The sequence below is a fragment of the Diabrotica virgifera genome, chromosome 6 (assembly GCF_917563875.1).
Source record: "Diabrotica virgifera virgifera chromosome 6, PGI_DIABVI_V3a".
Classification (NCBI taxonomy): Eukaryota; Metazoa; Arthropoda; class Insecta; order Coleoptera; family Chrysomelidae; genus Diabrotica; species Diabrotica virgifera.
This window is the reverse complement of record NC_065448.1, coordinates 186,584,262-186,612,064: the sequence shown is the minus strand read 5'-3', so window position 1 is coordinate 186,612,064 and position 27,803 is coordinate 186,584,262. Positions and strand designations below refer to the sequence as shown.

Genomic DNA, 27,803 nt, shown 5'->3' with positions numbered 1-27,803 from the left:
AAAGAAAGAGGGCACTTTATTCAGGGGGGATATGAGAGCTGTCTAGTGCATTTAGTTGTGATGCTGTATCGAATTACGGAGCATGAATCCGCACGTTATATAAGTTATAACAAATCTTCAGGTAAGATTCAATTATAAAATATTTTATTTCTAGAGTAAACAAAAATATTTATGTAATTTATATTGTGAGTGATATACTGATTATGTGTTATGTATAAGTGATTGATATAAACTTATTTTTTACATATTTTTTCAATTTGAGTTTTGAAAAGCAACAATCATATCTTGAAAAGCTTCATGCGGAATTTCTCTCTGATTCTGAGCCAGAAGTTGAACCTTGTCTATGACGATGCTAGTTTGGAAGCAGATTTCGAAGAGATACGGTACTACCACGCCGACATGGAAGAAGAAATGAAGAAGTCTATCTCAGAAGTCTTGGATGTTTCACAAAGAGTGCCGCATTTCATTACATGTAATGCTATCTAATATGCAGCTCAAACATTTGTTTTTTAAGTCTGTGTTTAGTTTCTTAGAAATAGTGGTTTTGTATTTGTATTTGTATAATTTAGTATTTTTTATTTTATAATACCCAAAATGTGAAAAGGATACATCTATTAACTTTTTTTCTCAATACATGAATTTAAATACAAATAGTTATAACAAATTTGTGTACAAATGTTTTTTTTGCCTATTTTAAATATATGTATAACAAGTTCTCAGACCGATTTTCCGAAACTATTTCTGGATTTGCGGACTGTAAGTCCGACGTTATATTTTGTGTTACATCATGCCACGTTATTTTTTAAAAGTTAAAGTCCATGTTGTAGGATAGAATTCGGAGGTAATATCATATTTTTGCTCCCATTGACTGGCGTATATTCTAATGCATGAATATCAAACATTTTGTAACGGCAAGCAGCACACTTTTCCACGCATTTTGTTCGACTTGTGTCTATTTTTCTCCAGTCATTATTCAAACTCGTGTACGCTAATAACACCGCTTAAGTATAAAGCAAGAAATTACTGTATGCTCTGTTAACCAAGTATTTTAAATTTTGGTTAAAAATGAACGCGAAATATTGTAGAATATGATTTGTTAATTTAAAGCTTCAATAAAACTGTTTGTTCAGTTTTAATTGTTTATTATATTTCAACGATGCGCGATAGAACTGCTGCTATTCATTGTGAGACTAACAAAATGTGGTCAAATAAAAGCAAATATTTTTCCACAATACCTCTACAGAAATTATACTTCTCCGGAAATGATTTTAGGGACCAAAGTCGTACTTTTCCTCCGTAGGGAGTAAAAGTACTTTTCCTCCCTAGGGAGCAAAAGTAAAAGTGACGTCATGGAATGTCATGGATGAAATAACTTATTGACGCCCTATACAATATTCTAATATTTATTAATGTTCGTCCGCTATAACTTTTCCCTTGCGTCACGATTCATTTTCAAACAAATTAAGTCAAAACATAAAGTGAAACGAACGTCGACGTGTAAATACATTTTTTATATTGTATGCTATATACTACACACATCGGCGTACGTTTCTATTTATGTTTTGACTTAATTTGTTTGAAAATGAATCGTGACGCATGGGAAAAGTTATAGCGCACGAACTATACGCACGTATCTATATATTTTAACGTTTATTTATAGAACAGAAAGTATTTTACAGAATGGAAAAAACAGTAAATTGTTATTTTGATTTAATACTGTTTACATTAATAATTTTACTTATATTTGACAGTTCTTCTGAACCTACTTGTTAGCTGTAGTTTTCTAATAAATTGTGTTATTTAGTTGTATAAATAAATTATTTAAAAATGAAAAATGACTTGTTATTTGAGGAAGGTGGAAAAATAATATGTATAACCGGTGCCGAATTAACCATTAGGCAAAGTAGGCAGTCGCCTAGGGGCCTAGGCGCCAAAGGGGGCCTCGTAGGGCCCAAAATGAAAAAATAATAATTAGAATTAAATAAAAACTATAGATCATGTTGAAAAATTCAAATATCGCGCAATACCATAAACTCGGTTTCACACGGATAACCACAGTTAGTGAAGCTGCAACCAATGAAAATGCACGTGATGAAATAGAAATAGCTGAAGGACACATAACTCCCGTAACTAAAGAAGATGAAAAAACATTCAACGACAGTTCTATTACAGTTCAAGAAGTTAAAGAACCAGAAACCGAAACTAAGTTAGAAATTGAAGTTAAAGGTAAATTGGGCCCACAATTCGGAAACAAAATAGAATTCTGGAATACCATAACTGAAGAAATATGAAAATTTTGGATTGGGAAAGGTTCTTTAGAATGTAAAAATTTTGATGGAAGTTTTTCAGCATCAAGAAGAAATTTTGAAGGCATTACAAGATTTTTACAAAATCTATGGTTTTTCGAAAATATATCAGTGCCACAAAAATTAAAAGAAATTGGCTAACGTACTCTCCCTCACATGAAAATATTTACTGCTGTCCATGTATTCTTTTTGCGAACATGGTGAACATTTGGCGAACACTCATCGCGGGGCAGCGTCTTCATCGTCAAATTGACACCTTTTTAGAAATTTAATTTAATCAAGAACGAGATTACTGGATTCAAGTTCTGAAAACAGTAGTCTCTGTGGTTACGTTTCTATCTTCTCGCGGATTAGCGTTTAGAAGTGATACAGAGATCCTTGGTTCACAAAATAATGTCAACTACTTAGGCATTTAAGAGCTACTTGCAGAGTACGATCCTCTTTAAGCTCTCATTTAACTAACTATGGCAATAAGGTTACTGGAAAACCGTCTTACTTATCTTAAAACATCCGTGAATAAATAATAAAAGTAAGAGGAAAACACGTTTTGAATAGAATTGTTAAAGAAATTACATATACTACTCCTTAAGTGTAGATTCAATACCAGATTTGTCTCATATTGACTAGTTGACAATTTATTAAGATAAGTTACTGATGGTAAAGTGTATGAGCGTTTTCTCACATTCATACCCGTAAGTAGCCATATTAGAAGAAATCTTTTTTTTGCTGTTTTAATCTTTAAACCGACTGTGGAATTGATGTAAACGACATGAGGAAACAATCATTCAGCAAACATGTCAGGCAAATATATTGGTATCCAGGCTCATTCATCTAAGATTAACAAACTTGCAATTTACATTCCTTTTGCCGCACACTCGCTTAATTTAGTTGGAGTATAAGTGCTGCTGAAAGTTGCGTTGGAGCAATACCGTGTTTTGGGGTTGTTCAGTCCGTGTAACACTTTTTTTCAGCCTCTACCCGTCGTTGAAAATTTATGAGCAAATGCATTGAAACTCTACTAAGCGATTCCATTTTTAACGATCTAGTCATTAAGAGAACAAGCAGCATTAGATGAAGTGAAAGGGCTGTCGCAACAAGAGCTTTGTCTCAAGGTTACAAAACCTTTAAATCTGCTGTGCATTCTCTTGCTGAAAACACTAATTAAAAGGGCAAAACAGTAAAAAAAACGTTCATGATGAATTAGTTTTGGGCAACAATTTTAGAACGCATCAACGCTGTCAGTAAATCATTACAGAGGGAAGAGATTTAACTTAAAACTGCAGATGGAGGACGGAGATGGTGGGGTTAACGGAGGTGGTTTTGAATGGAGAAAGCGGAGGCCTTAAGTGGCCTCATAGCTTGTGCTGCCCAGGGGCCTCAAGATTCTTAATCCGAGACTGTGTATAACATGGGAGTAAAGTGCCTTTTCCTCCCTTGAATGATAACAGTAAACTTCATTCTCGGAAGTAAAAGTAGCATTTCCTCTCTTGTTATACAAATAGCTATTTCCTTCTACATCTCTATCCAAGTTTAACTTTTTTAATCTTACTAATCGATGTAAAATATTCCTTTAATAAAATATCAATTTATTATGACGCTTACTTCTTACAAGGTTCTGAAATTGTTTTCTTATTGGTTAACATTAGAACGTCGGAGGGGCCAACTTGGCCCCTGTTGCGATTTGAAGTTATTGTAGTTTTTTTTAATCGACGCAATAATAATTTTATATTTTTTGACTTTTAATATTATGACACAAAGCCTTATTTAACACAAAAAAATATTGTTTACTAAATTTATTAAATGGTTTTTCTAACAAATCTACCATAGGAGTCTGAAGGGGCCAAATTGGCCCTGTGTAAGTTATTATCGTTTTCTAGGAAATTCGACGAGCCTTTCTTTCAAATTCCTGTCAGATGGGTAAAGTTATATTTATGTATATTTGTTGTTTATTTTTTATAAATGGTTACTTTTATGCAGGTACTGATCATCTACGCAATATAGATACAATTGTTGGTGAACACGTTGTTTTGCGGATAATGGAAAATCAACTGGGAAAATGCAAAAATATTGCGATAGATAACTTCGTTGAAATTGGCCAAGGCACTGCAAAATAAATTAACAAGTCTTGTGGGTACTTTGAATCACAACAGAAAGGAAGATTTTCTAAGCGTAAAGTGTGAAAATAGACAATTGTATATAGGGTGCGGCAGATAAAGGGCCTATTAGAAATATCTCGAGAACTAAAGGTAAGAGTATCATGAAAATTGGAATACAGGGGTTTTGAGGTATGAACTATTTAATGAAAATATTTTGGGCTCTTTGCTACTTCCGGTTATACCGGAAGTTGATTGTAACTTCGTTTTTTCAAATGGGACACCCTATATATTTTTACATTTTTGGATTCTGCTCGATGTCTTCTTTCTTAAAATATAGGTTTTGTAATATTATACAGGGTAGTTTAAAAGATAATTACGGTTTTTTATAAATTTTTTAGCAAACTTCACACCCTGTAGAATTGTACTCATTGGATATCAAAAACTCCATTTATGTTAAAGTAATTTTTAATATAGTCTATTACTATTAAACATTATTAATATAGCGAAATGTTTAATTTTAGTATACAGGGTTGGTCGAAACTCGGAATGAGTATTATCTGAGTTTTCTTAAATGGAACACCCTGTATTTTAGCATTGTAATGAAATGATACTTTTTTATTTCTTAAGCATTCCTTATACCTAACTGCTTTAATTTGTAAGGTATTCGTAGTTCTTTAAGCCAAACATTAATTTCAACAAAAATTACGTGAAATTTTATTAGGTTTGCCGTGAAAATATTCAATCATAAATATTTTTTTGAAAATAAGTACATGTTAATCTAGAATGATCCTTAATTTATTAATACTGGATGAGATACCAAAATGCCTACGTTGTTAAGATTGTTGGCGCATAAAATATTAATAAAAACAAACCATATTCTACCCAGTTAGCTATGGCTTGGACACTAAAGTTGATTAAACATTAGACATTATATTATTTTTATAGTTCCAGTTGCTTTGTTACCATTACTAATATAAATTTTTGTAATGGGGAACTGATTAGTAAAGTTTTTGTTCTAGGAGAGTAAGTATAACAAAAATGTACTACTAGCAATAAGAATTTATCATCTGCAACTCCATGATACACGACAGCCAAGAAGAATACTTTTCAAAGTTTAAAGAGAAACTTTTCAAAGTTTACTAGAGTAGTTTCGACGTACTAGACACTTTACGAGAACGTTCATACTAATATGCAGATTCTCAGTGACACTAACATTTAATTCATTTTAATCATTTAAAATAATTTTTCTCTTCGATCAGATTTCTCGTAATCTAAATTTCCAGTTCGTTGAAACCGCTCTAGTAAATTTTGAAAAGTTTCTCTTTTTGGTGGTCATCTATCATGGAATTGCTGATGATAAACTCTTATTGCTAGTAGCACATTTTTATTTGTTATACTCTCCTAGAACAAAAAAACATCTGAATCAGTTCCTCATTAGAAAAACTCATATTAGCAATGGTAGCAAAGCAACTGAAACTTCAAAAATGGTAGAATGTTTAAGCTTAAGCAAAGCAAATGTTTAAGCATATTTAGTGTCAGTCATAGTCAACTAGATAGAATATTGTATGTTTTTATTAATATTAAACACACCAACAATCTTAACTACGTAGGTATTTTGATATATCAACCAGTATTAATAAATTAAGGGTCAGTCGAGATTAATATGTGTTTAATTTCGAAAAACTATTTGTGATTGAATATTTTCACGGCAAACCTAATTAAATTTCACGTAATATTTGTTGCAATATTTTTGTTAGGCTTAAAAATACTACGAATAACTTACAAATTAAAGCAGTTAGGTATAGGGAATGCTTAAGAAATAAAAAAGTACTATAAAATTTAATTTCATTACAATACTAAAATACAGGGTGTTCCATTTAAGAAAACTCAGATAATACTCATTCCGAGTTTCGACCAACCCTGTACACTAAAATTAAACATTTCGCCATATTAATAATTTTTGGTAATAATAAACTATACTAAAAATCACTTTAACATAAATGGAGTTTTTGATATCAAATCACTACAATTCTGCAGGGTGTGAAGTTTGCTACAAAATTTATAAAAAACCGTAATTATCTTTTAAACTACCCCGTATAACATAAAAAAACCTATATTTTAAGAAAGAAGACATCGAGCAGAATCCAAAAATGTAAGAATATATAGGGTGTCCCATTTGAAAAAACGAAGTTACAATCAACTTCCAGTATAGCCGGAAGTAGTAAAGAGACCAAAATATTTTCATTAAATAGTTCATACTTCAAAAGCCCTGCATTCCAATTTTCATGATTCTCTTACCTTTAGTTCTCGAGATATTTCTAATAGGCCCTTTATCTGCCTCACCCTGTATATTACCCATATTTTCCAGAGCGACAAAAAATAACATTTACTGAATACCAATGAAAGAGTGATAAAAATGTGATTTTGTTGAGCTCGTTACATCAATCAGTGGATGTTACTGTCTGTGGAAAAAAACTTCCTGAATCAGTATATTTTTATAAACAAACCATATATGGGGTTGGTGTAGATGCATTTCCATCGCATCCGGTCAAAACGCATAGTGTGACAGATCGGTCCGGTTGCGCTAGAAACGGATGCGTTTCCATCAGAATTGGACGCCAATGAAAGGCACGAAAAATGTAAGATATTTGTTATTTTGGTATCTATATCTGTGTTGCTTAATTTCATTATACTGTTTGTCTACTTAACCCATTAACGGCAGAGACAATAAACAAAGAGTTTTGACAATTTATTTATTAGATTGGATTAAAAACACAAATTAAGACTAATTTACAACCAGAAAGTATTTTTTTCTCATGAAAGTAAAAACAGTTTTTTTTTAAACTTGTGTATTGACAATACCGACATCGACAGGTCAAAATTATCTATTCTCAGAAAACCTGATCTATGAAAACTAAGTCACAAATTGTATGAAATCTTCACGTAACCTTCCGGGGCGATTGTCTTATCATATTGTCAGCTCGTAATTCCCAACTTGGTACTAATAAGGTAGTGAATTCCAATCATTTTGTGAATCACGGTACTCAAGGTAGTGTGCTTTTGTTTTGAAAAATCCTTTAAATACTTCTTAAATAACTTGTGAATTTAAATAAATTATGAGTTTTACAAATAATTTTTCTATCTTGTTATGTCATTAAAAGGCGAAGGAATTGTGGCTATCAGAAGCATGTGCAGAGATGGACAGATTAGGTAAATAACATGACAGCTTTAACACAATACAGAAAAATTAAAGAAACAGCTTGCATATACAAAAAGAGAGGTATTGGAAACATAATGAACAAAAATAAAATAATAATTGAAGCTGCAGAGAAAATAAATAAATGGGAAGAATGTATAAAAACCTGCTTTGGTAACATACTAAAATATGAAATTCCAAATAAATTTTCACAATAGCAGTTTCCAGTTTTTTCAAACTTTTTTTCGTAAAATTAATGATAACAAAGTTTCCCATACGTGTCCAACTTAAATAACTCGATGTACCTATGTATATTATTGTATATCGGCTGATTTCTATGTATCTGAGTGTTACTGTTAATCTTTCCTCTGAACTTATTGAGTTTTTTTTTATGTGAGGTCGTAAGATTTCCAAAAATCGTCAAAAATTTGATTGACATCCGGTAATATTGAAAATATGTATCATTATAAAGACGAAGCTTTTCGAAAAACCTCTGAAAGCTTTCCATTGAATCGCGTTGGCAAAAAAACTGATGAACCCAATGCTGGCCATTCACTGGTTCTCTCTATATAGTCCTGTCGCCAGGGGGGGTACAACGGCCTCGTTAATTCAGATGGACTTACTCAAGTTTTTTTTATGTATTTTGACCCGTAGAACACGAATTTTTTGGGTAACAGTTGATCCGGATGTCGATAAGATTGTTATAGACCAAGAACTTGAGGAATCAAATAACAGCGATTTTTGGCAAAACAAAACAATATTTTGTATTTTTTGGGCCATTTTAAGTAAAAAATATTTCTACAAGTTTTTTCGTAGGATGCACAGTTTTCGAGATAAACGCGGTTGAACTTTAAAAAAATCGAAAAATTGCAATTTTTGAACCCGAATAACTTTTGATTAAAAAATAAAATAGCAAGTCTGCTTACCGAATTTGAAAGTTTAAGTCAAATTATATCGGTTTTGATTATTTGCATTGGTAAAAATTTATTTTTTTATTGTTTAACAAAGCTATGAACACGTAGGGTTTCCCGTGCTTTTACATGCGTTTTAACGCATGTAACGTAGAAATAGTCTTGACTGCACTAGTACCTATTCTACCTACTCGTTCGATTTTAAATGAGAAATCATAGAAACATCACTCACGCACTAGTTGTTTGTAGCTTTGTTTAGCAATAACACAATAAATTTTTAGCAATGCAAATAATCAAAACCGACATAATTTGACTTGAACTTTCAAAGGCGCTAAGCAGAATTGCTATTTTATTTTTTAATCAAAAGTTATTCGGGTTTAAAAATTGCAGTTTTTCGATTTTTTGAAAGTTCAACCGCGTTTATCTCGAAAACTGTGCATCCTACTAAAAAACTTGTAGAAATATTTATTGCTTAAAATGACCCAAAAAATACAAAATATTGTTTTGTTTTGCCAAAAATCGCTGTTATTTGATTCCTCAAGTTCTTGGTCTATAACAATCTTATCGACATCCGGATCAACTGTTACCCAAAAAATTCGTGTTCTACGGGTCAAAATACATAAAAAAAATTTGGGTAAGTCCATCTGAATTAACGAGGCCGTTGTACCCCCCCTGGCGACAGGACTAATATTCCCTTCGCTTTTAATACAGACATTTTTAACAATTTTTTTTTCAAAATGTTTTAAGACATCGGTTCGACTAAACGCATAGTGTGAAAGGTCGTTCCGGTTGAGTTTAAAACAGATGAGTTTCCACCGCATCCGGTTTAAAAGCATAATGTGACATCGCACTAAATGATTCATAGTAGAATTATGGCAGAACAATGACAGTACAATTAGAAGAAACCACAAAACCGATACCAATTAACAGAGGAGTGCGACAGGGAGATGTTATTTCTCCTAAACTATTTACATTAGCACTGGAAGATGTTTTCAAAACAATGGAATGGACAAACATTGAAATAAACATAAATGGAAAGAAACTAAACCACCTCAGATATGCAGACGATGTAGTAGTAATAGCATCAAGTTTTGAAGAACTACAAACCATGCTAACCGAACTAGCAAATGAATCCGAACAAATAGGTCTAAAAATGAATTTTGCCAAAACAAAAACCATGAGAAACACACAAGATAATAGAAACGTAATACTAACCGACACCACAATAAAAGCGGTAATTGATTATATATATATTTGGGAAAGATGATAGAAATAAATAAGGAAAACCACACAGCGGAGGTAAGAAGAAGGGTCAGAGTAGCCTGGGCAGGATTTGGGAAATTAAAATGGGTCCTAAAGAATAAAAAAATACAACAATACTTAAAAACAAGAGTGTTTGACCAGTGCATACTCCCAATTCTCACATACGCATGCCAAACATGGACCTTGACCAAGGCAAACATGGATAAAATAATGAAGACACAAAGAGCCATGGAGAGAACAATGTTAGGAGTAAAATTGACAGACAAAAAGCAAAACAACTAGGTAAGAACTAAAACAAAAGTCAAAGAAGCAGGACAACATATAGCCAGGCTAAAATGAAGCTTCGCAGGCTATAACGCTAGACAAACGGACAAAAGGTGGAATACCACGATACAACAATGGAGACCATGGACAGGAAATAAAGCAAAGAGGACGACCCCAGATGAGATGGGGAGACGACATTAAAAAGATAGGAGGAACGCACTGGAAACATAAAGCACTAAACAGAAGCGAATGGAGGAAACTGGGAGAAGCCTATGTTCAAAATTGGACGAATTAAAGGGAAAAAGAAGAAGAAGAAGAAGAAGGCAACCATATAAATATAAAGAAGAAACCACCATATACAGATCAATTAGTGATTGAACCAGAAGGGGTACCTAACTATTAACGGCATTGGTAAAAGCCATAGGACTTATTGGAATGTAATGAAACAATAGGGTTTGGTATAAAGGTTTAATGGAGTTTTTGCACGTCGTCACGTGTCTTTAAAGTCGTCTGTCTGTTCATAAGACAAAGGCTGTTAGAAAATTTCTCGTTGACGACCAAATAAAGGTGCTCGACTAGCTTGCAATTCCCAGATTTTAATCCAATAGAAAATCTTTCTTTGGGTGGCTTTTTTAAATCTTTAAATCTTTAAATTTTACGGGTGGCACAAATACACTGAAGACCAAAAAAATCGACTCACTGAATTGTACACGTTAGATGTCTGGTATTTCCTAAACCTGTTGTACGATTTAAGTGATTTTTTTAGTATGTTATAGCCTTCTTATTTGAGAAAATCGATGTAATAATATTTTGGCTAGACAGGTACAAGTCATTTTATACCGGGTGTACCAGCCATGCTGTGTTTTTTTCTTAAAGTTCGGAATACCCTGTGGAATGTTATAGTATAATATATAAAATATTTAAATAACTATTTCACTACACTGACAAAACTCCTTAGCGACGTGATTTCTCAGCGACAACAGTATGACAGATCCGTCACGAAAGTGTCTGGTAATAACAAATAAATAAAGATTATATTTCGTTGATATAGTGCATTAATTGTCTCGTGAAATAGTCTTGTCGAATATTATTCGAGAGAAAATTATTTACCGGCAAAATATTCTCCTGGTTTCATTCAAGTTCGTTGCCTTTTGGTAATTTTCGCTTATGAAATTTTGACAAAATCACTCGACTGGCGTCTCGTGATTTAAGTTAAAATTTAATTCGCGAAAATTGCCAGGCAACAAACTTTCACACCAGTCGAAAATATTGCCGGCAAAATTTTCTCTCTTGTGATATTATATACGAAAATTTAATTGTAGCATTAGACTTTCTTAATATTTTGTTTTTTGATTAATTTGCTTATATGTTCGATAATAAAAGAAATATGTACTTTTATGTTACAAATGAGGTGTACTATTTGGTCTTGATCAATGATTCAGTGAACTTGTACTCTACGAGCTCCCCAGTGGGAAAGTTTTGGGGTAGTTCTGATTTCTTTCATTATATATGGATTTTGGGCTGCTGAATCCGAATATGAGGTTTGCGGACAAAATTTCGTGACGGACCATTGATAAAATCGCGAAAAAAGCGAAAAATTTTAGCTTTTTTCCGCTTTTTTGCTCAAATCTCGAAAACTATTAACTTTTAGTAAATGGTCTGTTAACAGAAATTAAAGTACTTAAAATTATCTACAAACATCACTATTTACTTTTTTTTTCAGACGAAGCGTTCGGGCTAAAGTACAAGTTGAAAATTGCCAATTTTTAACGGTCTCAGCAAAACCTACTTTTTACATTCCAAAACTTTATTTTTTATTAGAATGCTGTCATTTGATAAATTTCTCCTAGTTTTCTGTACAAATAATAAATGTTAGTTTATAATATAAATAAGGTATGTCTCTTCTCACAGCTTCCATGAATCCATTCCATCCTAAAATACCGAGAATCATTCTGCTTTTCCCTTAGAGCCACAAAAGATCAGGCACAAATGGAGTCACAGTTTCAGTTGGTGTGAACGTTCCCTTCGAATCTTGATTTCTGATAAACCTTGAGGTTTTGTCCTTTCAAAATGTATTAGTTGAACAGCTCTCTGACTTCCATAAACCTCAGGTGCGGGTTTAGTTTTTATCCGAGGAATGGATTGGTTAGGAGCTATTGCATATTTTGGTGCAATACAATAAATGCCATCCTTGCCGTAAAAAGTGTGGTATCCGTCGATTGTATGTACGTTAACCCTTTCTGTCCCAATGCTGCATATATATGTTTTTGAAAAAGTGGATCTGTATTCCCAGCCGCCGTATATATACGTTCAAGGTGTTATAGTCTCAATTTACCAAAGCCGAAAATATGCGTTGCTTATAAAATTTTAGACTCATTGGTGTCCCAATGCCGTAGAAATATGTCCAAAAACGTTAGATTATTGTTCCCAAAGCCTTAAAATGTTGGCACTAAGACAGGTCATGCGGACACATTGCCGTATATATTTGTTCACATATTTTAGATATATGCTATATTGTAGTACTGGTGGCAACGCTTATATAGGTAGAAGCGAATCGAGGTACATGTGTGCAAGATGCGGAGTCGGCCTTTGCGTAGTGTCATGTTTTGAGGAGTACCACACGAAAGAAAATTTGTAATGTTAATTTATATTATTTTTTTTGAGTTAGTTACATTTTTTAAAGTTGGTTTTGCTCTCAGATGAGTATACTTTTGAAAAGGCAACGTTTAAGTTGGTTAAAAAACTCATTAAAAACATGTTTTGGTCATCTATTTGTTTATTTATATTCGACGTATATATAAGGCAATGGGACTCTAAGCATGAAAAAACCTTTGGGATTTAGAGATCAACATGCAAATTAAGGTCTGGCATAGAAAGGGTTAAAATCAGCGTTTTCGTACACCTGTTGTGTAAAGCACGGCTGGTCAATTTTCTGCGGATCACCTGCGATTGCTGACACTTCCAGATAAGCAACCAGATAGTTGGTCTCACCATTCCTTGCAGGGTTGGCCGTTTTCTCTACAAAAAGTACGGTTCAAGAAAATAGGTTGATGTAGTTTCCTCTTGGGATTTTGTTCATCCTATACAGAAGCTGTTCGCCTGGAAGAGTCAGCATTCGCAAGCGATCCGCAGAAAGATGATTTGCCGTGCTTTACACAGCAGGTGTACGATAACACTGATTTTAACGTACATGCCAAAACATGCAGTAGCTCCTAAGCAATCCATTCCTCGGAAAAAAGAGAAACCCGCTCCTGAGGTTTATGGAAGTCAGGAAGCTGTTCAAATAATTTATTTTAAAAGGACAAAACCTCAAGGTCTATCAGAAATCAAGATAACAAATCCGAAGGAAATGTTCACACCAACTGAAACTATGACTTCATCTGTGCCTGATCCTTTGTGGCTCTAAGGGAAAAGCAGAGACATTCCCGGTCTCTTAGGACGGAATGGACTCATGAAAGCTGTCACAAGATACATACCATACCTATGAACTAACATTTATTATTTGTACAGAAAACTAGGAGGAATTTATCAAATGACAGCATTCTAATAAAAAATAAAATTTTGGAATGTAAAAAGTGGGTTTTGCCGAGACCGTTAAAAATTGGTAATTTTCAACTTGTACTTTAGCCCGAACGGTTCGTCTGAAAAAAAAGTAAATAGTGATATTTGTAGATAATTTTAAGTACTTTAATTTCTGTTAACAGACCATTTACTTAAAGTTAATAGTTTTCGAGATTTGAGCAAAAAAGCGGAAAAAAGCTAAAATTTTTCGCTTTTTTCGCGATTTTTTCAATGTTCCGTCGCGAAATTTTGTCCGCAATCCTCATATTCGGATTCAGCAGCCCCAAATCCATATATAATGAAAGAAATCAGAACTACCCCAAAACTTTCCTAGTCAAAACACAATTTTATTAAATCACAATATCATTCCAAATCGCGGGACCTACTGTTTCTACCTCTTTTAAGGTTTTAGGAGGTGGCCAACGCTGCCGTAGTCTTCTGCCTTAAGGTCTGGACTATGCGATAGCCAATTCAAAGTCCGATGATTTACCTGTTATATTCGATACCAGCTTGTGTACGTGAGGTGTTATCGTGCATTAGCAAAAAATTTTTACCAATATAAGAAGCCGATAGCGTGGTAGCTAAGTCCTTTGCTATGTATGGTCACCGCTTGAATACTAATCGAGGGTCAAATTCCTTGTAGCGCGTTCCATTTCTATCAAACAACAAAACAATTATGGGCTTAACTGAAACTTTAAATAATAAATCTACTTATTTTCACAACAAACCAGAAACTTTTTGACTGTTAACAATTTGACATCCATTAAATTGTTAATTTCTCAGTCTACTTTAGGCTTGTTTATTAAACTAAGCAGAAAATGGGGATTTATTGATGAAAAACATCGCTAGTTGTTAACGTACCTAACTTTTTTATTATCCAACCTAAGGAAATAAATAAATAAAAATATTAATAAAGCCTAAGGCTGTAATTGAGTTTTAATTTCAATATTTTATATATTCTATAATATTCCACAGGGTGTTCCGAATTTTAAGGAAAAACAGAATATGATTTTTGCAACCGGTATAAAATGACATTTACCTGCCTAGTACATTTACAAATCGGATAACAGGCTTAGGAAATTTGAGACTTCTAAACGTGTATAATTCATCCAGTTAGTTTTTTTTGCTGTAGTGTAGTGTAGTTTGATAACAGAGGAATAATAATTAAAAATTCAGTTAGAAGTAACAGACCATGTTATTAAAAATCTAATGTAAATGTTTATAAAGTAAAATAAACATCACGACAATACACTGTTAGCGCAACTCTCAGTAATTAACGTTTTTTCCCACCGACATGTCCAATTTATCTACCATGTTTATATAATTTTGGTTTACCTATGGGTATCTAGATTTGTTTGAACGTCGATGTTTAAATGTACCTACGTAACGGTGTGTAAAATAAGGTCCTTTTGATGTCATTAACATCAGGTTTCCGACACATACAAGGAATAACGCTCATATAGCATGCTGACTCGTTCAATGGACTTAATATTAGTTTAGAGGTATATTAAATTACCATCAACAATTGTTTGGTTTAGTTTAAAATGGCTTTTAATAATACAGATAGTTTCCAAAGAGCTTCACCCAAAATTTTTGCTATTATTAACTATTGTCGGAAATTACTGTTAAGGTACTAGTACACTTTAGAAGACCAAAAATAATCATTTTTTTCAATATTTTTTTTCTCAGAACCTTTAATCAAAATGAACATAAAACCTTCTACATAGTAATATCTGACTCTTAGAGAGTACAACAAATATATCTTTTTTTATTTATGCCCGTACATTAATATTGTAGAGGGCACAAAAGTCGAGTCCTCGAGAAATGATGGCAAACAGTTAAACTCAGGATTGGGATATCTTAAACAAAAAAAATCGTACTGCATTTGAAAGAGGAAGGTTTCTTACGTGATAATTTACCACAATTTGACCAAAAAATAAAAAATAAATATTTTTTAACCATGAAAAACTGAAGAAAAACGGTCGATTTTTTCACAAAATTTTTTCAAATTTCCGTAAAATCTTTTTTTTGCAGAATTCTTTACTAATGGTGGTAAATTATTACGTAAGAAACCTTCCTTTTTCAAATGCCGTACAATTTTTTTGTTTCAGGTATCCCAATCCTGAGATTAACTGTCCGCCATCGGAACTACTTTTTTTCGAGGCCTCGACATTGGCGCCCTCTACAATATTAGTGTACATGCATAAATGAAAAAAGATATATTTGTTGTATTCTCTAAGAGTTAGATATTAATATGTAAAAAGTTTTATATTCATTTTTAATAAAGGTTCTGAGAAAAAATCTTGAAAAAATGCTTATTTTTGGTCTTCTAAAGTGTACTAGTACCTTAAAGATCATTTATAAAAAAATATCATAAGGTTGACAGATATTTTTTGTTTTAAAGGAGATAAAGTCTGTGTTATAAATAGAAAACTAAAAACTGAACAATTTCTTGAACAATTTTAATATTGTGTATTTCCACCAGGGGCATCGATGTAAGCCTGGATTCAAGCTATAATACTAACAAGTCGATCAATCATTTCATGGAGTAGATTATCCCATTCTTCTCTACAAGCAATTGTAAGTTCATGATAGGTTCTAGGAGGATTACTTCGGTGATGCACATCCCATGCATATGTGTTCAATGGAGTTCATGTCTGGAGCCTAGTCATTCTATTCATTAACCACCTTAGTCATATATTGGCGGCGTTATTATCCATATACAAAATTTTCACCCACAGCTCCTCTCCAGAATCTCGCATTAGGTTGTAAAATCCGGGTGACGTACCTTTTTCCTGTTAGAGTCCCGTCAATGGCCACCAATTCCATGCATCCACCTGCCATAATACCCGCCCAAAACATTGGCACCAACGTAATTTACATAAAAAGCTCAAGGAGACTGCTGGAATATACAGAAAACGAAGATTAACTAACATAGTTAAATCAGTATAACCAGATAGTGCTCGTTGAAAAGGAGAAAATTATTGATACCTGGGAAAACTATATCCAGGAGCTCTTCCGTTACGAAAGACCCATGAGTGAAATTTATACAAACTACCAGCTGACTGGCCTTTCAATCAATATAGAGGAGATAGAAAAAGGCAATAACAAATTCAAATAACACAAATAAGACAAGTAGGTAACAATGAACCAGATGAAATCCCTTCAGATATACTCAAGCTAATGTAGGACAGGGGAATTTCAAAAGAAATTCTCGATCCATTTCAAGGAAAAAAATTAGAAATGCAAAAATTCGACAAGATAACAGCAAAAATTTCAACAAACTGACAGCCACAAAAGTAAACAAACCAAAACGTCAGAAATTGTACTTAAAATAAGTGAAAACATCCCCAATCCTCTTTTTTGTACCTATCTCTTTTCAATGTACTGTGTCTAGATCGTTCACAAAAATAACATGTGTTTTTACTTAATAACAGGCGGTAACTGGTTTGTTACTAGTTTCATGCGTGAAAGAGAAGGATTTTAGATAAAAAGTTTGTTTTCTCGCCAGGTAATAATGATGCACGGGTAAAGGCTCGTGGACTCAAGTGTATACAATGACAATTTACCAGTCTAGAAACAATTTTTTTACAACGGTATTGCTAAAGAACAAGATTAAAATATAATAAAAATATCACATAAATCGGACAACAGCTTTAGGAAATTGCAGACATCAAAAATGACCCATTTTTAAGGTGGTGCGTTAATTTCTTGGAGGAGTGTATATAAGCTAAAAAATAATGTACCTATAAACAAGCCGCAGGTGTTACTTTACTTGATCAATAGAGAATGAGTGAAACTTTTTACAGCCTGTTGAAAAGAATGCACAGTTCGTGACACAATGTGATTGGACATAATGTAGTCTGCTATTACTCCAACCATACTTCAGTAGTACAGTTATTGAAAGTATCTATTATCGTTTGATATCACCCGTTAAAATCCATATTTCGTATACAGTATGATGCGTGCTATGCCGATATTAAGTAAATTCAATATTAATGAAATAATATGGAAAGTATTGTTTAAATTTTTTAAAATATTATCTTTTTAAAAATCATAATAATAATAATGATATCAATGGCGTCCAGATGCATTACAAAACTTGTAGAAAATACTCTAGTCTACGAGGTAACCAAGAGCTTGTCAATACAGAAGTATATCTCCAAATAATATACATATCTCCAAATATCTCCAATAAAAATGGGAGAGAATAGGCTACCAAAAAGAACACTGAATGCTAGAATGCAGGGAGAGAGACCGGTTGGAAAGCCAAGAACGCGCTGGGAAGACGCAATAAACAGCGACCCACAAGCCCTTTTAGAAGTCCGGAGAAGAGCTAGCAGCCCTTTAAGGAGAAGAGCAGCCAGAGACAAGCAAGGGTGTAGGCAAAAAATAAAGGAGGCCAAGGCTCAATTTGGGGTGTAGTGCCGTAGAAGAAGAAGAAGAAGAAGAAGAAGACTTTTTCTCTTATATATATAGCTCTTAGATATAGTGAGAACCGCAAGGCTTACGTCTAGATAATGATTCTTCTTTTTCCTGCGCTTTTCCCTTTTCAGGGATCTCTCTTTGTTAACCTTCTTCGCCACTCAATTGTTTCTTCTTCACCAAAAAGCTTTTTCTCTTCGACACCGTCCTTCCATTTTCTTCGCAGTTTTGCTCTACCTCTTTTTCCACTACCTTCTAATAATTATATCCCTCATCCCACATAGTTTTCTTTTCTACGTTTGACTTAACCAAACCATGTCAATTTTTATATTACTGATCCTGTCCTTATTTTCATTTCAGATATCTCGAACTTCTTTTCCAGGATGTTATTTAAGACCCCTCTTCACCGTTATGCACCAGGTCTCACCACACTCTTGTATATATTTCCTTTCAGCCTTTGTCCAGAAACATACCAGTCAGTATGATACAAACCATCGAAAACACCTACTTTCAAAATCGAATACAGGCAAAGATAAATGGAAAACTAACGTAGTTTATACCAGCACAAAGCGGAGTCAGACGAGGTGACTCATTAAGCCCACTGCTCTTAATTAATTAATGGACGAAATAATACAAGCAATACGCAAAGTCATGGTTACAGAATGGGGAACAAAGAAATCCAAATATTATGTTATGTAGACAACGCCGCAGTAATCGCCAAGACAGAAGACGATCTCCGAAGATTAACACACATCTTCAATACAACAGCCAAGAAATACAATATGATAAATCAGCAGAAAAAACAAATGTATGACAACATCTAAATACCCACTACGATGTAAAATCGAAATTGATGGGAAAATAATAAAGCAGGAAGCAAGGTTTAGGTATCTGGGAATGGATATAACCAGTTACGGAGATGTTGAAGAGGAAGTACAACAACAAAGCTTAAAAGCAAGTAAAGCGGCGGGATCTCTTAATAACACAATCTGGAAGAACAACCACCTAAGACAAGACACAAAAGCAGGAATTTATAAAACAGCAATTAGACCTATATTGACATACACGACGGAGACAAGACCTGACACATCTACAACGAGACGACTACTAAAAACAACAAATACTCCGACGAATATCAGGGAAGAGTCTGTTGGATAGGGAGAGAAGTGAAAACATAAGAAGATCATGCAATGTAGAAGACATAGATGGATGGGTGACAAAACGGAAACAGGAGTGGAACGAACACATTAGTAGAATGGCAGAGCAAAGGACGAATAGCACGAGATAAGTCTCCAAATGGACGAAGAAGTATTGGCAGATCAAGAAATAGATAGTGCGATAACTTAAACAATTTAGGAGGCTAATATTAAAGAAGAAAAGGCTATAAAGCCTGGTTACAACAAGAAAGAAGAAGAAGAAGCCTTTCTGCGTGTGTCGATCACAGAGCACCCCGCTAATTCGTTTTCAGTTAAACTAACCAGCCTGTATCCTATGGGTAATTTCTCGATTGTACCATATTCTTTTTGACGCTAATAATTGGAGACTTTAATACTAAATGAGGGGGAAGAATAGACGAAGACGAACAAAGAATAGGACAATGTGTATACGGCGAAAGAAATAATAGATGACATACATTAATGAACTACTTGGAGGAAAGACAACTTTTTGCTATGAACTAGTTTTTTAACAAAAGGCCACAAAGAAAATGGACATGGATAAGTCCCAACGGCAATACTAAAAACGAAATAGAGTGCATCCTTAGCCAAGCCGCACACCAAAGAAACATGAAACGAAAAACGTGAAACATGAAACGAAAAACATGTTTCATGAAAAGAAAACACTGCTAAAAAAATCTCAAAGTCCGCCTACTAATGAAACGAGTGTGATTCATGCTCGTGACACATTTTTATTTTCGGAGAGTCTCATAAATGGCCGGATATATATTTGTTTAGCAGTGGTTTATTTCCATGAAACGTAATTTACGTTTCATGTTTCTTTGATGTGCGGCCGGGCTTAGAACACAAAAAGCCATCATCAAAGATGTTACAGTACTGAATCGTTTCTCAACCGGTAGTGATCATAGACTTGTCAGAGCCAAACTCAGCATTAATAGCCAATTCGAAACAAAAAAGAAAATGGAAAATAGATCCAAACTAGCTATGGGAAAACTTAAGAAAGTAAAAGAGGAATATAAACAAAAAATAAGGGAAAGTATACCGGCCACTAGAGATTTGGAAATCAAAAATATCGATGAAATAAATCAGCTATTAACCGATACATTAGCAAAGGCGGGAAAAGAGGTAGCACAAACAAAAATAAAAAAGGAAAACTATATATCCCAGGAAACAAAAAACCTCATGAGCAAAAGAAAAACATTAATAGAACAAGATAAGAAGATTACAAAGAGGTAAACAAAGCTATCAGAAGGAACATCAAGGAAAGTCAAAAGCGAGTACAGTAAGAAAAAATAGAAAAAACCATTGAAAAAAATAAAAATATGAAGTGCTTAAAACCACAGCTTGGAAGCATACAGATTAATAGTTTAAAGAACAAAAAAGGCATAGAGACCAATAATATAGAAGAAATTATACAAATAACAAAAGAATATTATAAAAACCTCTACAATACAAAACAGAAACCAACACAAGAAATCCTTAAGCAATTACAAATAAAAATAAAAAATGTCAATTCCGACTAACAACCAGAAATCAGTAAGAATGAGATAAAAAGAGCACTCAAGGAGATGAAGAATAATAAATCGACAGGAAAAGACAGGATAACTGTAGAAATGATAAAAAATGGTGGGAAAACAACTAGATAAGTTTTGTACACACTTATGAATAAAATATTAATGACAAAACAAATACCCAACACTTGGAACGAAGCAATAACATTGGTACTATTTAAGAAAGGAGATAAAAAGGATCTAAAGAATTACAGACCCATAACTTTACTAAATGGGATATACAAACTATTAACCAAGATATTAACAAACAGATTAACAACTAAATTAGATGGATACCAGGCAAGAGAACAAGCCGGATTTAGAAAGAGCTTCAGTACAAGTGACCGATGAAGATATTAATCGAAAAAGCTAACGAATATCATATCCCGCTATACATGGCATTTATTGACTTCGAAAAAGCATTTGATAGTGAGGAACACTGGGCAGTAAAGAATTCCCTACAAAACAGCAGAATAGAATACAGATATACCGACTTAACTACAAATATATATAATAAGGCAACAACAACTATTAAGCTAATGAAACAAACAAATCCTATTAAAATAAACCGAGGAGTAAGACAAGGAGATACCATCTCGCCCAAACTATTCAACCAAGCGCTAGAAGATAATGTGTTCAAACAACTGCACTGGGATGGTTTGGGTATAAACATAAACGGGCAATATCTGAATCACTTACGATATGCTGATGATATTGTATTAATAACAGAAAGAAGTGAAGAATTACAAAGAATGATGGAAGAACTGGATAGAGAATTGACAAAGATAGGACTGAAGATGAATTACAGTAAAACAAAATCCATGACCAATCAACAAGAAGAACTAGTAATTACAGTGGCACAAACAAAAATAGAACAAGTAAAAGAGTATAGATATCTAGGGCAAATCACTAGATTAAATAAAGGAAATCAGACCGAAGAAATAAAGAGAAGAATAAGATTGGCCTGGGCATCATTCGGAAAACTGTCTTATATTCTAAAGAACAGAAAATACCCGCAATACCTAAAAACAAAAGTCTTCAATCAATGTATACTCCCTGTTTTAATATATGGCTCTCAGACATGGACGTTTACAAAAGAGAATATGGAAAAAATAGCAAAGACAGAAAGAGCCATGGAAAGACAAATGCTGAACATTAAATTATCAGACAGGAAAAGAAACAAATGGATCCGTAACAAAACAAAAGTGAAAGACGTCTCTACCCAAGTAGCAAAGCTTAGCAGAAAATACTCAATGGAAAGATCGACGGAAAAAGAGGAATTGGTAGGAAGATTCATGGCTCCGAAATCTTCGTCAATGGACTGGCTTATTAGCAGATCAATTAATCAGTAGATTGAGAACAATATCGGCAAATTGTCATGGAAGCTACACACGCTAAAATTTGGGCACGGTACTTAAAGAAGAAAGAAAAGTTAGTCTGCTATGCCCTGTACGTCAGGGATTTAGTTTCACAAATAGCTGGCAATTTAGTGGATTGTGGAAGATTCCATTCATTTATCACTTTTTCAAACGAGCGATTTGTAGTCGGAAATAGTTCACTAACACTGAAGAGACACTGTATATTGGTTCTCTGGTACGGAATTCTGCTTTTTCGTTTCCTTGAAGTCCAATGTGTGATGGAACCCATATAAAGCCTACTTGCTGCCTCGTGTTCTTTAGTACATGTAATTGTTCTTTTATTAAAATACCTACAGGATTACTTGTATAAACGTTCTATCTAGAACATCTGCGATCATCGCAAATGATCTGCGATAACATCGAACATGCTATAGAACGTATCACCAGGCTTAAATGGAACTGGACAGGACACGTCGCTAGGTTGAAAGCGGATATATCAGGCGGATTAGTAAAAACTGGCAACAATCAGCACAAAACCGTGAAGTGTGGAAACAATTGGGGAGACCTATATCCAGCAGTGGACGTGAATTGGTTGGATGATGAATTGTTCTATCGTATGTAACGCACTGAGAGATAAAAGAGTGATTGATAAAATACATCAGATTAAAACAAATTAGACCTTCAGCCATCCCCAAAAAAATAGTATATCTACACTTTTTTACAAAAAAATATTTTTTTTGAGGTTATATGCACTCCACCTATGGGTCTATAAAAAATAGACTTGTCTTTAAAGGCCTCAACTACGTGTGTGAATATTTTAAAATTTTAAAATTGGTTGCATCCCACCTAAAAAAATATAAACGAAAAAAAAAGTTTTTGATGGTAGGATAGGGGAAAGAACGTGGTGGGTTAAAAATACGCTGAGTCCTCTTTTTAAATTACAGAGAATTTAAATATGAAAAAAAAATTAATTATGGGAGTGAGGGAGGGTACCCTTTAATTTATTTTTCCCGTCCGTAAGTGGAAAGTTTGATTCGCCACTGTCGACGCATGTGCCACTAAAAAATGCCAGCACAGTGTTCATACCTTTTTTAGGTTCTACTATTTAAGAAATAGACTCTTATCGTGCCTAAAATGATTAGCAAATTTCACCTGTATCGGCTCTTAATCTATACTTGATGAAAAAATATATTATTTGAGCCGAAAAATTATTGAGTTTTTTCGGAACCACGAGCCATATGCAAATCAGAAATGTAGAGGGATGAATATAAAATGAATTACACATAGTAATGCGTATTCTCTATCATAAAAATAAATTTGAATAAAAAAATGTTTCTACTTGGCTAAAGTCTTTGAAAGAGAAAGATTGACATTAAAAATATACGCAATGGGCAGGTAGACATTAAAAAAATATTAATAAGTTTCCAAATATGTATAACTAGTATACTTAATAAGATCACACGCTGCAAATAAACATTACAACCACGAGTAATGCAGAACGAAAACGAAATCTAGAAGCAAAGCGTTAAGAAAAGAAACTATGTCAGGAAAATAGTAACACAATGAAAAAAGACCACAGATTGACCTCAATAATTGCAAAAACAACTAGAAGAAGCTGTCATATCCTAATGCACTTAACAACGTTAACGATAATGAAGACGCTGACAATACAAAAAAAAAACATAATAAGTCTCCAGTTTATTAGAAAAAGGCTAATTCTATAAAACTAAATAATGCTCAAACCAAAATACGTAAAAACCAAAATCAAATCCAAAACCAAAACCCAACCAACATACATGAGTAAAATGCAATAAAAAACTGTACGTTTTTTAAAATAAAAAAATAGTGGTTTTAGTAATTTCCTTACTTATGCCTTAATAATAATTGAAAACCATCATTAAGAGCGTAGGCAAGAAATTTCCAGCCAACGCTTTTTAAATGCATTCATGTTTTTTTTCGAATCCTGAAAAAACTAATAAATATTTTTGAAAAATGTACATGCGGAGTGAATGATTACATTATTACCGAGGGCCAAAAGTCCCTTGGAATAAACAAAATTCTCTTCATTGTCACCCCTGTAGCTTATTAAAAAAAAGGTATAGAAATTTTCAGGGGCTTTCGGCCCTCGGTAATAATGTAATCTTTCATTCTTCGTTTAAATTTTTTAAAAATATTTAACAGTTTTCCCAGGTTTCGAAAAAAATGAATGCATTTAAAAAGCATTGGCTCGAAATTTTGCGCCTTTAAATATATAACTGTTATTTGGGTGAAAGTTATTGTAGGTGGGTATAAAAAAGAATTAATTGCTTTGGAAATCGTTCCTCAAAAAACAATACAAATTCAGAACAATGTTATAAGTACAAACACAAGTTTCAATATTTCTTAATTACTATATATTTTAAAATGATCTTTTCTCACCTGGTGTCATAGGTATCCTCGTCTGTAGGGACCATGTCGCCGTAGTAGGATATAGCGACCACGTTCCTTGCCAATTAGTAAGAGATCTACTTTCCGTTTCCTTACAACACCCCTTGTCATTAACATTATCATTATGACAAATCACTAATTTCCAACAAAAAACTATGAAAACTAAAATACACCAGTTCATCTTCAAATCACAAAAACCTTTGAACTGCTACAAAAATTTACATATCCGTATCATTTAACTACTGGCGCTGGAGGAACTGGAAGAAATGAAGATAGAGGATCGGCGAGGAAGACAGTGGTGCCACTGCAAGAAATTTACAATATTGGCGGAGTTGAATTTACTGCAGTGACGGATTCAGTATTGTGCTTTTTCACCTATTTTTTATAAATATACTTGATTGAAATTTTTATACAGTGTTTATACAAATTATAATTATAATTATTGCACACAGATGATAATAAAAAAAAATTTAATGCTTAACTAGAAATGATTGCAAGTGTAGATAATATGTTTCTAAAAATTTATTTTTGATCATTTTCTATGCACTTTTTGAGAGATGTTTATCTAAGAAACTGTTTATTTCGTTTCGTCTGACAAATCTTTGAATACTATATCATCACCATCCAGCCTTCTGCATCCAAAGTTGAACATAGGCCTCCCCTAATTTCTTCCAGTTTTGTCGACCTTGGTCTTTCTGCAACCAATTACCAGCAATCCTTTTGACGTCGTCTGTCCATCGTGTAGGTGGTCTACCTGTACTTCTGTCTTCTCTTGGTCTCCACACTGTAATTTTTTGGGTCCACCTCCCGTTTTTCACCCTATCTCTGAGAGACAGTCCAAGTAGTGACCGTTCCATTCTTCTTTGGGCCACTCTAAGTTTCGTTGCTGTGGCCTGGGTTAACGATAATGTGTCGGCGCCGTAAGTCATGACCGGAAGCACACTTTGCGGCCCATGCTAAGGTGATCCTTCTCTGTAATTTAGCAGTTTGATTGTCCCTGGCAATTTGGATTTTATGCCCTAAGTATTTATATTTAATGACCAATTCTATTTCGTTGACGTCGATTTTTGGATTTTCGCTTGGTACCACGTTTGTCATTTATTGTGTCTTTCCAAAATTTATGTTTAAACCAACTTTTTAGTTCTAATCTATTTAAAGTTGTCTGTTATAAGAGCTATGTCGTCTGCGAATCGTAGGTGGGAGAGCCTTTCACCGTCGAAGTTTATTCCTTTGGCGTCCCACTCCAATTGTTTAAAAGCATGTTCAAGTACTGCCGTAAAGAGTTTGGGATATAAAGTGTCTCCCTGTCTAATTCCTCTTTTAATTTTTATAGATTTGGTATCTTTGTGTAGTCGGACGGTCATGGTTGCATTATTTTATATGTTCTCTATCAGTTTGGAGTACCGATAATCTATACGACTTTCCTCCAATGCTCTCATTATGCTGTTAATTTCTATCGTATCAAATGCTTTGCGAAAGTCTACGAAAGCCAGGACCAATGGTCGGTTGCATTCGATTGATTTTTCTATAATTCCTTTTATGCAGTGTAGGTGGTCGTTAGTGCCTAAGTTTTTCCTGTTCCGCCTGTTCGCTAGGTTGGTAAAAATTCAATTTTGTTTCCAGTCTATTTGTTATTATTCTTGTAAATAACTTGTAGAGGTGGTCTAATAGGCTTATGGGCCGGTAATTCTCGAGGTCTGTTGGATCGCCCTTTTTGTGTAATAAGATGGTAAGTGTGCCATCTGTAACTGTGCCATCTGTAGATGTTTCACTTTGGTGCAGACATTAGTTAAACAATTCCTTTATGTTGTTTAAAAGTCTGTCTCCTCCAATCTTTACGGCTTTTATAACGATATTGTCTTCTCCGAGCTTTATTTCTTTTCATTTTTCTCAATGCGTTCCTGATTTCGTCTGTTGATATATCAGGCATCAATTCCGATCCTTGGTTGGATCGGAACTAACTTTTTTCCTGAATCTTCTAGTGGCTCATCATGGTTTTGTTGGCTATTGTATAGTTCTGTATAGAAGTCTTTTACTACCCTTAACAATTCGTCTCTCTTGATGATGATAGTTCCATCTCTATCCTTTAGTTTCATTATTTCTTTTTTGCCATTTTTTAATTGTCTTCTTAGAACTTTGAGGCTCTTGTTATGTTCAATTGTTTGTTGAATTTGTTCGTTTTCATATTTTCGGTTGTCCGTCCTAATAGATTTTTGTATTATTTTACTTATCCCTCTAAGTTCATGGTGTTCTTTACTTCTATTACTTTGCATTTTTCTCCGCTCGTCCATTAATACTTGTGTTTGGGGGCTTATTCTTTTGTTATGTGATGTCTTTTGGCAGTATCTTCTGGATCTCTTCTGTAGCTTCTATTCTAATGTCTTTAAGGGTGTTAACATTTAGGTCTGTATTCCTATCACTTTCGAGAATGCTATTGATATTTTCTTCAAATGCATTTATATTTTTAGGCTCTATCCAGGTAGTTGTGGACTTCTTTTTGATCATGCGGTTTCTCTCTTTCCCAGTGTCTATTTCTATCGGGGTTTTTACCATTATGTGGTCGCTATCTGTTGAAAACTGGTTTAGAGCTGTAACGTCTTTAAAGATTTGCTTCTTGTCGGTGATTATAAAATCAATCTCGTTCCTAGTTTTTCCATTTGGGCTGGTGGATATATTAAGTTCGTTTTTTGAACAATTTTTCATTTCTCAGTTACTGTTTTTGTAGACTTATAACTTAAGTTTTCTTTTTCTTTATGTCTCTGTCTCTCTTTGCAAATGTAGGATCAAATGAAGTACTTAATTAACTTTTTTGTGTCTGGATCCGACTACAGTTTTTCTGCCCAGTATCGCGCTACGTCTACACCATTTGTATTTGCGAGTCATAAATCATCGAGGGTGCACTGTGATGGGCAATGGCTGCATACTCTCAGGTGCTCCACGTTCTGTATATCCCCACATTCACAGAGTACGTCGTTGTCTGTCTTGGTTCTCCATTTAATGAGGTTCTATTTTACAGGGGCAACATCTGTGGGTATGCAGTTGAGTCTCCGCCAGGTTCTCCAGTCCAGGTTCATTCCGGATCATTGGGTCTTTCCGGATGTAGGGGAACAGTTCAGGTGGTTCGACGCTGACATTTCTCATAAACGTTTTCCTTGATTTAAGTCGGCTGCTACCTACAAGTTTCCGAAGAAGGTTGTTTCTCATATAACCCTTTTGTCTTGAATATAACTCCAAGATATTTGGGCCTATCATTATGTTCCAAGCGTTGTCC

General features: G+C 33.9%; 1 protein-coding gene across 1 annotated transcript in view; it reads left to right on the top strand.

Annotated features, from left to right (window-relative positions):
- The first annotated feature begins 297 nt into the window (after positions 1-297).
- The window catches only part of LOC114324592 (uncharacterized), a 109,171-nt gene continuing 81,665 nt past the window's right edge, over positions 298-27,803 (top strand). Inside the window, exons 1-2 of the mRNA XM_050653124.1 lie at positions 298-472; positions 2,059-2,226. Coding sequence (XP_050509081.1) covers positions 298-472; positions 2,059-2,226 — 343 coding nt within the window. The remainder of the gene's footprint in view (positions 473-2,058; positions 2,227-27,803) is intronic.